Source organism: Erpetoichthys calabaricus, chromosome 7 (genome assembly GCF_900747795.2).
Source record: "Erpetoichthys calabaricus chromosome 7, fErpCal1.3, whole genome shotgun sequence".
Lineage (NCBI taxonomy): Eukaryota > Metazoa > Chordata > Cladistia > Polypteriformes > Polypteridae > Erpetoichthys > Erpetoichthys calabaricus.
In genome coordinates, this window is record NC_041400.2 from 174,836,146 (window position 1) to 174,852,333 (window position 16,188).

The 16,188-nt window shown below is 36.4% G+C and overlaps 1 protein-coding gene across 1 annotated transcript in view; it reads right to left on the reverse strand.

Moving 5' to 3' along the window:
- Positions 1-16,188, reverse strand: part of lnpep (leucyl/cystinyl aminopeptidase) — a 117,118-nt gene that overhangs the window by 8,318 nt on the left and 92,612 nt on the right. The window contains exons 11-14 of the mRNA XM_028805735.2: positions 12,756-12,850; positions 9,477-9,660; positions 8,832-8,988; positions 2,433-2,617 (exon numbers count right to left, since the gene is read on the reverse strand). Of these exons, the coding sequence (XP_028661568.1) occupies positions 2,433-2,617; positions 8,832-8,988; positions 9,477-9,660; positions 12,756-12,850 (621 nt within the window). The remainder of the gene's footprint in view (positions 1-2,432; positions 2,618-8,831; positions 8,989-9,476; positions 9,661-12,755; positions 12,851-16,188) is intronic.

The window sequence follows — 16,188 nt, forward strand, 5'->3', positions numbered from 1 at the left end:
AGTGGCTGCGGGTGGTGTGTGCGAAGCTAACGCATGCAGTGCAACGGACATGTGCAGATCACAGTATCCTTAACTGTAACTTGGTTAAGGGTTTACATGATCAAATAACCGAGATACTCACAAAAAAAAATCTACGTCTTCAAACAAAGTTTCTCAGAGACCAATAACCCAGTTTATCTAAGCAGAATAAGGGTTTACATGGCATTTCTGAAACAAGGTTTCTGTGAATAACTGGGTTGTTAAAGCACATTTAAATGGGTGGATTGTAATAAAATAAGACTGTATTGAAGATTTTATATATAAAAATTTCTAATGTGTCTCCATTGGTCACGTGATTACTTGCAAACAAGTTAGGCTAAAGCCTTGATCTTCATCTTAATCAAAAACTTACAACCTGATAAGTCCTGGATATTCAAAAAATTTTAGATAATAAAATGTTTATTTTATTAGTCTACATATATAAAATACTAATGTAGGTACGTCTGTCACGCGATTATCTGCAAACTAATGTGGCTAAAAACTTGATCTTGGTCTTCATTGAAAGCTGAAAAAATACAGCATGATCTGGAAGTTAAAATGTAATTTTTTTTTTTTTTTTTAAGGATCGTCGGTTTGTGTATTTCACTATTGAATTAATAAAACAGAACTTGAACATGGTCAGATTTACTGTTACACAATTAATAATCACTCAGTGAACCTTCAAAATGCAAAAAGCATTTTAGATTAGCAATTAAATTGCAACAGGAAATGATGGTTCAGATGCTTATCAGCCAGTAAAAATGATCTAATATCCAGAAAAGCACAGTAAAATACCGAAGAATTGGTTTTAAAAACTAGATTAAAATTTAGCATGATTTTCCAGGCTTGATTTTAATTTGATGAATTAACACCAAATAAGAGAATTTATGATAAAAGGGCTAAACCTTGTTTTCTGAAAAATGCAGGGCCATTAGCTTGTGTTGGGTTTTAATGATGACCATATACAGAAGAGGAAAACAGCATTGTCAAATCTATTCAGGACAATTTAGCCGTTATTAGCTAACTACATATTAAAAACACACTAGGTGATATACTTCTGGTATATGGTTACATAATTTGCAAGCCATACCAATTTTACCATTTTAAAAGTAGTTCAAGGGTGGTACTTATGAGGCTCTGTTGATGCAGTTAATTCCAAATGTGCAAAAGTGAAGTTTGAAAATGGACAGAATGGTGTTGACCATTAATTATGAAACAGGGTTTACTATGATTTGATGTTTGAAAAAAAATGGACAAAAGTGGAACCTAAACTTATTGAAAATATTAATGAGTTATTAAATGAGCATTGTAGGTCTTAACTGGAAAGTTTACTGTATTTTCATAATGATAAAAAAGGGCTATAAGTGAGAATGCGCTTGAAACTGCCTGCCTATTAAATTGGGACATCCTGACAATTTGTACCAGCACTTTTAAATTACAGATTAGATTATATAACATTTTAACTTCTTATTTTCTTCTCTACATATAAGAAGTTTTATTCTATGAACAGATATTTACCCAAGACTTTGAATAATTAACTCTTTTGGGACCTCTGGATGGTACTTAATGGCATGGGGATGATTAAGGAATGTGTGTGGTGATTGATGTAATTGACATGCTTTCTATCGGTTATGCCTAAATGATCTTAGCTTATTAAAGGAAGCTATTCTGTCAGTCATTCCAGTCTTATCATGGAGAACCCATGGCAAGGCTCCACCACTACTGTAGTGTAGTGTAAGTAAAGGATGTTCATTGAAAGTTGCACTTGTAACGATGACTCAAAACTCTTCTTTATTTAAAGAGAATTTTCTATAACAATGGGATGTAAGAAAATTTTGAATACTTCAACTTACACAACAAAGCAATCTAAAATTCTGAAAAACATCTGCATCCGAATCTTGTTGAGTAAATTTTAGTAGTTTCCAAATGCAAGCGAATAGATGCGTAGACAGAAAAACTATTACATACATAAAAAATAACCATTTTCTTTTCAGGCTCCATGTGTATCCTGCCAAGTGATTAAGAGCTTTTATATCTAATACTGTACATCTCTGTGAGACATCAAGCAAAATGACACCTTTCATTGGCTAACTAAAAAGATTACAATATGCAAGCCTTCAAGGCAACTCAGGCCCTTTCTTCAGGCAAGATGTAATACAGAAACTGGGGTTCCTTGAGTTTATATACAACACTAGGACAAATAACATTGGAAAACCTTTAAGTGAGACATCTTAAATGTAAAAAATTAATAGACCTCTGAAAATTCAGTTCACCAAAGCAAGTTGAATTAAATACTACAGCTGAATGGAAAATAACCTCAGTGCAAAATTAAGTAGCAAGTAGTAAATAGTCAATTTGCGAGACTGTAGTATTGTTAGAGTACAAAGTATGTGAGAAATAATGACAGAATTTACCTCATATTATTTCTTGATGTTTTCCAGGTAGAAAATAAGTGTCTTGCTTTTTCCAAACATGTCTGATGCTGATAAGTACACGCAATCTTCAGAAGAGAGGACCTCAGCCTGTGATCTGCCAGGGAGCCATCATTATTCCATGTTTGTTTATCAGTAAGATTTCCAAAAAGACTCAAAATTTTCAACTATAACAAAAAATATAATAATGGTAAAATTATAATAGTAATGTATTGTCTATTTATTTTGTAAAGAGTGCCTGTGAAGTATGGTTGTTACTAAACTGAAATTCCCAGCTTTGATACAATACTTTGGAAAGTATCAATATTCAATACCATTTTCAATATTGCTGATGGGGTGGTGGGTTTGAGGGAAACATCCAAAATTAAATATCTAATTTTTTTTATTAAAATGTGGAAAAAAAAAAACAGCAGAGCAAGTTCCTCATAAACATTAACACTAGAATCCCTGAAGCCTACAAAAAAAGTCGTAATCCCGAGCCACCTTAAATTCCTTTGCACCTCTCTATCAGTGTCTTTATTTTGCAAATGTGTCTGTCAATCAGCACAAGCAGCAAGCAGCCTGCTATCCCATCCCCCCCAAAGACGCAGCTGAAGTGAGCTCAAGTCTGTTTACCTGGGTGTGAAGTGCCTTGAGTTGTATATGGTAAAATGATATAACATTATTTTTTGGCTTGCGAGCTACTTTTAAAATGACCAGGTCAAAATGATCTACCTACATTAAAAATGATTTGTGATGGACGGCCGGGTCCTAGGCCCAGCCGGGACGCCCCTTCGATGTGGATTCAGGGGGAGCAGCCCTGGACGCTGCAGTATCTCCCCCGGACGCTGGATGGCCGCCCCCCTGAGCTGAAGCGGTGCCTCAGTCTCTCACAGGGCTTCATGGGAAATGGAGTTCTCCATAGCCCTGTTGGGTAACCAGGGGGTGCGGCAGGGGTCCCTGAGCCCACCTGGATTAATCATCAACCCCACCAGGGAGTGCAATTGGAAACAGGTGATCAAGCACCTGGAGCACTTCTGGGTGGGTCATAAAAGGAACCAGCAACCACCACTCAGGGGCCAGAGTCAGGTGGAAGGAGGACAAAGCTGTGGAGGAGTGGTAGTGAAGGAGAGGGGAGTGTGGTGACTCAGTGCTTGGGATTGTGTTGTAGCTGGAGGGATTATGGGGAAGACGTGCCATCCAGCTGAAGAAAAATAAAAGTCTTTTGTTTTATACGTGCCTCCTGTGTCAAGTCAGTGCCGGGTCGGGTGCAATATAGTGCCTTTCTTACAGATATATACGAGTATACTTTATATATAAAATATATGCTGGCGTACCTTGCATAACTGAATAACCCTTATAGCACAATAACAATTCAATACATTTATGGTCACTACGGTATTTGGACTTAATAATCTTCATGTGGGAAAAGGCTGATTCGCATAAATAAGTAGAGCCAAATAATGCAGTCAAGGAGGTAGCACATTTCCTCATGTTTGGGTACTTTTCCCCTGTGATTAAGTTCCAAAACTGTCTATGAGCCCCAGACTTCAGCTGAATGTCATCCTGTAGTGTCAAGATCTCATCCTCCACTGTAGAGGAGTTTTAGGTGAAACAGTGTTGCAATTTTTGATGCAAGTGAATCACCCTCAACATCTTCCCTAAACGGATAGCACATAAATGTAGCGATTGGCTCAAGTAAAGCAAAGTCTTGAAACCGTCTGACAGACAATTTTCAATCTGCTCTGTGTAGCTTATGCTGTCAAGTTGCGCACACGCCTTCCATTGCGTCTCCAGCTCTGACGTGAGATTTGTGATGCTCCCAAAATCATGGCGCTGCAGCTTTGAGGACAGATGTTGCATTTTTAATTTGAAAGCATTAACTGAGCTAATCATATTGACCATGGTTTTGTCTTTTCCTTGCAGCTGTAAGTTAAGCTCATTCAACATGCTGGTCAGCAGCCATTAATTGTATTCTGTATGTTTAATGACAAGAAGAAACTCCTTTATCTCCGGCCAAGGGTCTCGAAATCTCAACAGGAATTTCTCCCTAGCCATCTGCCTCAATGAAGGCCTCTTATATCATCTCTCCATCTTGGAAGGACTTCTTATGCTTAATGATTGAGTGACTCACCAGGAACGATGCTTCGGTGTCTGCCTTTGCTTTTGAATTCAGCCGAGTGAAAACTGTTGGCTGTCCGATTAACTGCGATTTTAGTTCCCTCACCTTTTTCTTTCTCAGATCGCTTTTCGAAAGGAAGTCAGTTTCGTAGTTTTTATGAACAGTTCGAAAGTGGCTTTCCACATTTTCCTTCTTTGGAATACCAATGATAGATTGACAGATTAGACAAACGCACTTCGATTGTGACACTGTGAGAAAAAAAATTCCTCTTCCAATTCCACAGGTCCAGCCCCCCCTAACAATTTTTTTTTTTCATATCCTTTCTTTAGTTGATAGAAATTGGAAGGCTAGATTACTTAGATAGCCGTAGTTTTGCAGTAACTTGCACGTTTGATCGTGCGTGCAGGATGACCTGTGTGTTAGAAGAAAAGAGATCTCAGACTGGCCGCCCTGTATGTTAATCAAGTAGCAAATGCCATAGGGAGGATATATGATAGACTAACATCTAAAAAAATTATTTTTCGAATACAACGTGATCTACTTGCACTATCTTTCTGATCTACCGGTCGATCGCGATCGACGTATTGGGCGCCCCTGCCCTACAGATTTTGTTTTTGCCTCCAGCCTAATGGAGTTGCTTGTTTGGTTTTTCCTGTCCTCCCGGCAATTTGACCTTACCTTGTGTTGTTGTTACTTATTCTGTACTATTATTGTCGTACTTCAATTGGTTGTTCTTTTCTTGTAACTTTCTCTTTGCCATCTTGTAAAGCACTTTAAACTACATTGTTGTACAAAAATATGCTATTTAAATAAATGTTGTTACTGTTGTATGTGAAGGGAATGGAAATTAACTATTTGTAGTTCCTGTCTATGGTGCACAGAACCTTATTAACAAGATTGTCAAAGACAATATACAGTTAAGGCAAATTGTCCTTGAACCTGATTAAATGTGTTTGAAAACGTTATATGTATTTTACATTTAAAAGAACATTGTCTTGTGTGGAAGGATATGGTATTATAAATTCATTTTCTTTTTTGATCTTTTATAAACTAGTAACTGCACTGTTAGAGAGTACACATAGGTCTGAAATGTCAAAATTCCATGTGAAAAAGCAAAATGGCTGCCTAAAAATCACAAGACTTTTTGGATGAAATTTATTTTGGTTTATATATAGTAGTCTGCTTAAATTAAATACCTAATAGATACAAAACATGTACAAAATACTAGTGGCTGTAGTAATAATAATAATAATACATTTATATAGCACCTTTCCCATACTCAAGTATCTCTCATTCTGCCTAGTGACTTGTAGTAAAAGGTGAAAATCCTGGCCCTTGGAGCTGGGAAGAAACACAACTAATAGAAACACAGCTAATCACTATTTAAAAATATTGCCAAACAGAATGTAAACAACTTGATGTTTTTGAAATAATAAACCGTAACAGCATTTAGTACCACTCCCAAGCACATCTAGGTAAAATTAATCCAATTTTGTTCTAACTAATCTTATATTATAAGTAAGGATGTGTTTCCCATGACACATTCACATCTTGCTGGGCTTGTTAACCTCATAACATTACTGACCAGTGTAAAAGTAAAAAAAAATCTCTTCAAGAATAAAGTCCATCCAAAGCACATACATAAACTGCAGCTACATTGCATAAACTGTACAATCAATGTACTGTATAGGACTATAGTACATGTATAGGAAAAAATAAAACAGCAAATGTGTAATTAAGCAATGTACCTGATAGCATCATTTAATTTTAAAAACTAACTTGAATTTGCAAAAACACACACTAACATGAATGAAACAATATGTCAACAATAACAAAATATTCAATAAAGAGATATTTAATATCAGAAATAAAAAAAAATATGCGACACTTCTACTGAAGGAAACTAGAAAGAAAAAAAGAAAACTACCAACAAAAGCAAATCTACAAGACAGCATTGAAGAACCATTAAGGGACTGTTGTGCAAAGTAGAAAATATGCAGTATAATATCTGCTAAATGCACTGTATACTGTTCCTTCTTGCACAGTGTGCTTAAAAGCAGGCACATTCACATAAGGCTGTAAACAACACTATAATGTGCTTATAAAAAGTATTCAACTCCTTGAATGTTTCCTCACTTTATTATTATACTTGGGCATCGCTGGGTACTTCAGCTAGTATATTTGTAGAGTGGGTTAAGGAAAGAAAGCCAAGGTTTATGTGTTTTGTTATACTTTGACCCTATTGTTATTGCTAGCTGTCCCATTTGTCATTCATACAGCCTCTCTATCAATGTCTATGCTCTAGTAAGTTGAGAATTTTTTTTTTCGGTTCTGACAACATTCTACAATTGCAGGGTTGTAACAATGAATGCTGCCTTGTCTAACATATCTTCCAAATTCAAGGAGGACAGTTCATTGTGCTTAAATTATGAATAAAAGCTGACAAAGTAGGAGGTAAGCAACAACACTTTTTGCTTCTCCTTTGTGTTACACAGCACTTCTACTCTCAATCAAGCCCTACCCAATAACCCCCTAAAAAAAGTGCACAATACTCATTATATTACAGTATATGGGAGCAGCACATGGCTTTATCCAGGTAAGTAATGTTAAACACTGGCCATTTTTGTCTACAAGTCTGGCTTCATTCTATTTAGGATGTTTATCTTGCTCTGAGCCAGCAGGTGGCACTGGTGTGCAAACTGTAGCATGCAGGAAAAAAAAAATCCAGTGGGACTCAAAGGGTCAAAATATTGGGTTCCAAAGTAGTCTATATTGTCCATATGGTCATAGGGAGCAACTAAGAAAAATCAAGTCCAGATCAAACAAAGAGTATAGGATTAAACAGAGAACATACAGACATTGTATTTTATATCTATCTATCTATCTACTGAACCACAGAGGATTTAATTTGGCTTGGTTGAGACTGATCAACAGAAAAAGGCTCTTTAATTACAAAGTGAAAACAGATCTCTGCAAGCTGGTCAAAATTAAACATAAATAAGAATGCAAAAGAATTGCTCACTTAAGTATTCACCCACTTCAAGTCAGGATTTTTGTATATTTTCAGGCTTTCATTTTACCCTTCTCTTAATAAGCCTTCCAGGACTTGAGTTGTCTGTACTTTAAGTGGTATTTTCTTCTCTCAATTCCCTGACATATGCATTTCAATCAACTTTTCACAGAGTTGCTTGGAGTGTTCTTTTTGTCTCCACTATGTGGGTTTGGCTATGATACTAATTTAAAGATGTACCTTCCAGGTACAGGTGTGTTTATAGTATAATCAATTGAAACCCCTTGACTAGAGACAGGTAATCTCCTTTAAACTACAGTATGACTTCTAAAACCAACTGTCTGCAGCAGTGATGATTTACAGTATATGTGTCATATTAAAGGGGGTGAATACTCTGATATCTGACCACTTCTTTTTCATTTCGGGCACTGTGCAACTTTTCTGAACTTGAACTTTTGAGGGTCTCTGCCATGCTGTATCACTCCATCAGTTTTCTTTTGTTGTTTATACCACTGCTTAAGCCAACAAATAGTACGTTTTTCCATGCCTCCACTTTTCATTCATTCACTGAAATTCTTTTTTTCCCCCCATGTGCTTCTGCCATTGTCTTAACAAAGAAAAGAAGAAATGGGGCTAGTTATACTGATTTGCATATTAAAAATATGCAAAATTCTGGGAGGAGTCAGGGTGGGGCTGTAGGCACTTGCTTGTGCCTTAAATTTCACGTTCATTGGGATATATAAAGGGAAAGTGCGTGGAACATGGCGTACGCTCATTCCCACTTTTGTCCATACACCATGTAAATTCTACGCATGCTGTTATACATGAGGCCCCTGGACTGTGCAACTAAGTAAATTATAAAGAAATTTTAAATCATTTAGAACAACTCTCATTCAGTCATAACCTCCACAGCTATACTAGACTGTAGAAGTGACTTGACTATTCACTTATTTTTAAAAAGTTCGACAATTGTTGAATGAATGAAACCACCATTTTCCTTGTAATTAAATTTAATTTCTGATGTACTTAACCTGAGTACTTAGTACTGATCAAAATTCACATCATTCAGTTTTAGTATAAAAATAACTGATTAGAAGAATATTTGGCATCACAAAAACAGTCACTGTGAAATCACAAAATCTATTAGATTAATATAATCTGTAAAGTATACATATGTTGTGCAATACAATTTAACAAGGCCAACTATCGATAAATTGACTATATGTCTAATCACAAACACAAAAGGCTTACATTTCTCAAAAATCCATACCTTCATTCTTCCTGCTAACATCCACAGTCCCCGTTTCTCCACAAGTCTATAAATGCGATTAAAGTGAAAAATGGCCTCCAGTACTGGAGGGGCGTTGGTCTCTACAGTAAGGTAATTGGTAAGTTCTAAAGCCTGTTGAATGGACACTCTTCCAAGTCTTAAATGAAAATGACAGGATAAAGACATTTAAGGATAGAATATCTATTGTACCAAATAAAAACAAAGCATTTCTAATTTTATTTAAACACATTAAAATAAATAAAAAAGAACCAAGTGCACCCCAATGTCAGCTTTGGTTCATATTTATGATACTGAATAAAATGATACTCAAATAGGTTAAGAAAAACAGCGTCTCTTTCAAAGAACTGGATGCCAGGCTTTAGTAAACAAACCAAGGTTGAGAAATTCAACAATAAGCAATAATGAAGCAACTATTATAGGTACACTACATTTAAAGCACGAGGCTGAGAGCTAACATATTTCACTAACAATTATTGTCACTTGTAATTATAAGCTGCACTAGATGTCTCATTATATTGAAGTTTACAGATGTTGCAGCATAAACTGTTCAAAATTACTAAGGAAGCTCTCTAAAAGCACAGTCTTAAGTATAATTGGACAAAGAAAGTTTATAATAGATACTACCTTGAAAGCGCAAAAATGTCACTGATTAGACAAGCTCTGTCCTGATAACTGAGAAGAGAATGGTTTTTATTTAATAAATTGATTAATTCACTCCAACCACTGTTGCCATAATCAACCAAGTAGAATCCATCTTTGTTAATGTTGTATTTAACCCATTCCACTTCACTGGGAACTGTCACTGTTTCTGTAAGAAAAGAGAGAAAAAAATGCAGTATACAGAGTATAAACAGAATAGAGATATAGAAATAATATAAGCTGATTTCTCTGATGGGGCCCGAATACATTCTGAATTCACTGTATGCTTGAACGTACAGTGCATCCAGAAAGTATTCACAGCGCATCACTTTTTCCACATTTTGTTATGTTACAGCCTTATTCCAAAATGGATTAAATTCATTTTTTCCCTCAGAATTCTACACACAACACCCCATAATGACAATGTGAAAAAAGTTTACTTGAGATTTTTGCAAATTTATTAAAAATAAAAAACTCGAGAAAGCACATGTACATAAGTATTCACAGCCTTTGCCATGAAGCTAAAAATTGAGCTCAGGTGCATCCTGTTTCCCCTGATTATCCTTGAGATGTTTCTGCAGCTTCATTGGAGTCCACCTGTGGTAAATTCTGTTGACTGGACATGATTTGGAAAGGCACACACCTGTCTATATTTGGTCCCACAGTTGACAGTTCATTTCAGAGCACAAACCAAGCATGAAGTCAAAGGAATTGTCTGTAGACCTCCGAGACAGGATTGTCTCGAGGCACAAATCTGGGGAAGGTTACAGAAAAATTTCTCCTGCTTTGAAGATCCCAATGAGCACAGTGGCCTCCATCATCCGTAAGTGGAAGAAGTTCGAAACCACCAGGACTCTTTCTAGAGCTGGCTGGCCTTCTAAACTTAGCGATCGGGGGAGAAGGGCCTTAGTCAGGGAGGTGACCAAGAACTCGATGGTCACTCTGTCAGAGCTCCTCTGTGGAGAGAGAAGAACCTTCCAGAAGGACAACCATCTCTGCAGCAATACACCAATCAGGCCTGTATGGTAGAGTGGCCAGACGGAAGCCACTCCTTAGTAAAAGGCACATGGCAGCCCGCCTGGAGTTTGCCAAAAGGCACCTGAAGGACTCTCAGACCATGAGAAAGAAAATTCTCTGGTCTGATGAGACAAAGATTGAACTTTATGGTGTGAATGCCAGGCGTCACGTTGAGGAAACCAGGCACCGCTCATCACCAGGCCAATACCATCCCTACAGTGAAGCATGGTGGTGGCAGCATCATGCTGTGGGGATGTTTTTCAGCAGCAGGAACTGGGAGACTAGTCAGGATAAAGGGAAAGATGACTGCAGTAATGTACAGACACATCCTGGATGAAAACCTGCTCCAGAGCACTCTTGACCTCAGACTGGGGCGACGGTTCATCTTTCAGCAGGACAACGACCCTAAGCACACAGCCAAGATATCAAAGGAGTGGCTTCAGGACAACTCTGTGAATGTCCTTGAGTGGCCCAGCCAGAGCCCAGACTTGAATCCGATTGAACATCTCTGGAGAGATCTTAAAATGGCTGTGCACCGACGTTTCACATCCAACCTGATGGAGGTGCCGCAAAGAGGAATGGGCGAAACTGGCCAAGGATAGGTGTGCCAAGCTTGTGGCATCATATTCAAAAAGACTTGAGGCTGTAATTGCTGCCAAAGGTGCATCGACAAAGTATTGAGCAAAGGCTGTGAATACTTATGTACATGTGATTTCTCAGCTTTTTTTTATTTTTAATAAATTTGCAAGAACCGCAAGTAAACTTTTTTCACGTTGTCATTATGGGGTGTTGTGTGTAAAATTCTGAGGAAAAAAATGAATTTAATCCATTTTGGAATAAGGCTGTAACATAACAAAATGTGGACAAAGTGATACGCTGTGAATACTTTCCGGATGCACTGTATGTATGCATAGTTACTTCATCTAACGAACAAGTTACCCAATGGCAGCTAACACTTAGTAAAAATGTAACTATATATAAACTTATATAATCTCTATTTAAACCCTATTTAAATTAACCTACAGTACTGTAATGAGGCAAGTACTAGGTCATGCCACTATGCTTTACACAGTACCTGTATCTGTACCTGTACCCCCTCATTAGGTAAATGCATTAATATATGGCACCAGAAGCCTGTCAAAGTAAGACCTCCACCCAATGACTACTAATGTGTAATACACTAATCAATTGCCTTTTCAAGTTGTAAGAACACATCCAGCATCTTAAAATCTTACTGAAATAAGTAGTGTTTGCAAGCAGGTAATCTGCAAAATCTTAATATTTTTTTTACATCTTTGAAACATTTCAATACATTCCACATTTATTCCTCCTTATTAAAATGACTTGCTTGTACAACCACCATTTTTTTTTTGTCACAGCATTTTCTCCATATAACCTGAACTGATTATAGTTAACAAGGGCTGGTATAAATTCTTTCATATTGCATATCCAATAAACACAAAGTTATAAAACAAGAATCAATTTAAGAGAATTACATAAAAGAAACCACAAAATGATCTAATACATGGATACTTGATAAGGCTGCAAATAGTGCTCAACCAAGATTTCTTTCCCATCTCTTAGAAAACTAATTCTCTCTAAAGTTTGCTGAAAGCAGGGTGCATGGCCTGTCTTATTCATAACATGCGTAACACAGCTTAGTGGTGTTTAAGCTTTTCCTAAGAGTGAACCAATTTTTGCTGTCTATTTGAAGTACGATACTATGTAGTATACCTGTAACAGAGAACCAAAGGGTGACACCATAAGAACTGGGTGGATAAAACAGTTTGGAGAAATGTGAATGGGATTATTTTTTTGACTACCTAAGACTGTGGGAATTAAGTCCCAATACATAAATTCAGACAATTACACAGGTTGTTTTTCTTTTTGCTCTGAGATATGGTACAAGGATCTCCCCTTTCTCATCTTCTTTTTACAATTATAAAATGAAAAAAAAAATCCTAAAATCAGACTTATTTTGGCCATGTTTTAGGAAGCCTATCAAAATTCAAATTCATTAATTTTCTCTTCCTGGGATAATTCCAGATAGAATTTATGACATTACTTGCTCTTTGACTAATCTTACTTAAATGAAAGCGTCTGACACCACCACTCATTTATTCTGGCTAACAGACATTACATTATCAAACCATGGGGGAATAAGGTTTCACAGTGGGAACATGTAAAAGATATTTAACAGGAAATATGTAACATCTAACACATACTAATATGAATACTGTCTCATACCTGTTTTGTATCTTAGCATGTACACATTTTTGCAGGTTGAATAATTTGAACAGGTGCTGTTGATGGACGTCAAAGGAATTTGCCACAGAGAATTGCTGAAAAAATTGCATATAAAATTCTTAGACATATTAAATGTTACAAAATGGAATTCTTAAGTAAAATGTGGCTTTAACAGTATTTTCTTAATAACCTAATAAACCTGTGGTAAAAAATAAAAAAATGATGATTCAAATGGAAAAATAGATGGTATTTTGTCTGAGGAAAATAAATCAGATGACTGATATAAGTGGTGCTTGTTGGATTTGGGAACAATCATTGAACAATTTCTGTATTTACAAAAATATATAAATACTCAAGAGGTATGCTTCCAATATTCAACAGGTAGACAATATCACACTGATGAACAAATAACTTGCATAAATTACATGGAATATGATACATTAAGAATATTTTCTTTGTAAATGAAAAATCTACTTTTTACCTGTGCCTTTTCAGGAACTTGCTCATAGATTGTTTACTCCACATTATTATATCAGTTAACTACATGAAAAGTTTAGTTATAAATTCAAGTTTATTTAACTTTTTAAATGAGTCATTCACTATAAAAGTTGCAATATAAAATAAACCATGTTATTGTACTGCACATTAAGTCTTTCAATATCAGCATGCAGCAAAGTTAACATTTTTGCCTCTGTTGCAATTGAAAATATGGATAACAACTTTTTTGGATTTGAGATTGATAGAGAAAAATGAAATGTTAAAATATTATCTTATAAAATTTATAAACTTAACACAATAAAGAACACTGTACAGTGGTGTGAAAAACTATTTGCCCCCTTCCTGGTTTCTTATTCTTTTGCATGTTTGTCACACAAAATGTTTCTGATCATCAAACACATTTAACCATTAGTCAAATATAACACAAGTAAACACAAAATGCAGTTTGTAAATGGTGGTTTTTATTATTTAGGGAGAAAAAAAAATCCAAACCTACATGGCCCTGTGTGAAAAAGTAATTGCCCCCTGAACCTAATAACTGGTTGGGCCACCCTTAGCAGCAATAACTGCAATCAAGCGTTTGCGATAACTTGCAATGAGTCTTTTACAGCGCTCTGGAGGAATTTTGGCCCACTCATCTTTACAAAATTGTTGTAATTCAGCTTTATTTGAGGGTTTTCTAGCATGAACCGCCTTTTTAAGGTCATGCCATAGCATCTCAATTGGATTCAGGTCAGGACTTTGACTAGGCCACTCCAAAGTCTTCATTTTGTTTTTCTTCAGCCATTCAGAGGTGGATTTGCTGGTGTGTTTTGGGTCATTGTCCTGTTGCAGCACCCAAGATCGCTTCAGCTTGAGTTGACGAACAGATGGCCGGACATTCTCCTTCAGGATTTTTTGGTAGACAGTAGAATTCATGGTTCCATCTATCACAGCAAGCCTTCCAGGTCCTGAAGCAGCAAAACAACCCCAGACCATCACACTACCACCACCATATTTTACTGTTGGTATGATGTTCTTTTTCTGAAATGCTGTGTTCCTTTTACGCCAGATGTAACGGGACATTTGCCTTCCAAAAAGTTCAACTTTTGACTCATCAGTCCACAAGGTATTTTCCCAAAAGTCTTGGCAATCATTGAGATGTTTCTTAGCAAAATTGAGACGAGCCCTAATGTTCTTTTTGCTTAACAGTGGTTTGCGTCTTGGAAATCTGCCATGCAGGCCGTTTTTGCCCAGTCTCTTTCTTATGGTGGAGTCGTGAACACTGACCTTAATTGAGGCAAGTGAGGCCTGCAGTTCTTTAGACGTTGTCCTGGGGTCTTTTGTGACCTCTCGCATGAGTCGTCTCTGCGCTCTTGGGGTAATTTTGGTCGGCCGGCCACTCCTGGGAAGGTTCACCACTGTTCCATGTTTTTGCCATTTGTGGATAATGGCTCTCACTGTGGTTCACTGGAGTCCCAAAGCTTTAGAAATGGCTTTATAACCTTTACCAGACTGATAGATCTCAATTACTTCTGTTCTCATTTGTTCCTGAATTTCTTTGGATCTTGGCATGATGTCTAGCTTTTGAGGTGCTTTTGGTCTACTTCTCTGTGTCAGGCAGCTCCTATTTAAGTGATTTCTTGATTGAAACAGGTGTGGCAGTAATCAGGCCTGGGGGTGGCTACGGAAATTGAACTCAGGTGTGATACACCACAGTTAGGTTATTTTTTAACAAGGGGGCAATTACTTTTTCACACAGGGCCATGTAGGTTTGGATTTTTTTTCTCCCTAAATAATAAAAACCATCATTTAAAAACTGCATTTTGTGTTTACTTATGTTATATTTGACTAATGGTTAAATGTGTTTGATGATCAGAAACATTTTGTGTGACAAACATGCAAAAGAATAAGAAATCAGGAAGGGGGCAAATAGTTTTTCACACCACTGTATATATCTTCTAAGTTAACTCCATGATGAAAAATATGGTGGCAAAGTTGAAAAACAACAGTTGAGCTACAGAACTTAACAAAGAGAAAGTTAAAATTATCACATTAAAATATACACTGTTCAGTGTGGAATTCCTATGTTTCCACTTTTACTAATGTTCCACCAGGTCATCTTGTTACTTATTTATTTTTTCTTTGCTTATCTGCTATTCTTTTTATGGAGTTGTAATTTACAAATGTCACCCTGATCAGGTATAGAATGTGTTCTAAGAAAAGTAAAGAACACAACAATGCTAATTTAATTCATCATCAAAAAGACACACTAGCACCTAAATATTCTGACAGAGTTAACTGCAAACACTAGCACCTAAATATTCTGACAGAGTTAACTTCCATGGCAGATATTATACAAAGGAACAGACATATACAAAAATAACCAAAGAATTTTGCTTACCCGTTGTTAAAAATTTAAGTTAAACTATTAATCAGGGGTCCCCAACTCTGGTCCTGGAGGGCCCCAGTGGCTGCAGGTTTTCATTCTAACCCTTTCTTAATTAGTGCACTGTTTTTGCTTCTAATTGAAGTTCTTTTGAATTAATTTTAATTGACTTGTTTTTTTAAGATTTGTTCTCCTGAATTTCTCCATTGTTCCTCTGAATTGCTTCGTTTCTTTCTTTAAATGGCACCCAAACAGAAATGAAATGTGAAGTGAGTGAGCCAACAGAAGACCAAACAAGTCAGGACCTCAAACTCCAACCAATTGCTTAATTAGGCCCTGATTCTTGTTGTTAATTAAACCCATTCTTGTTGCTGCACTCACTGAGCAATAGCATACATTTCTGAAATTGTTGATTTTCTCTTTTCTAAGAGCACTGTTAAAATATTTTGTTTACTCCACATTATTATATCAGTTAACTACATGAAATGTACAGTTAGAAATTCAAGTTTATTTAACTTTTTAAATGAGTCATTCCCTGATGACAACACGAATTAGATGATCTACAAG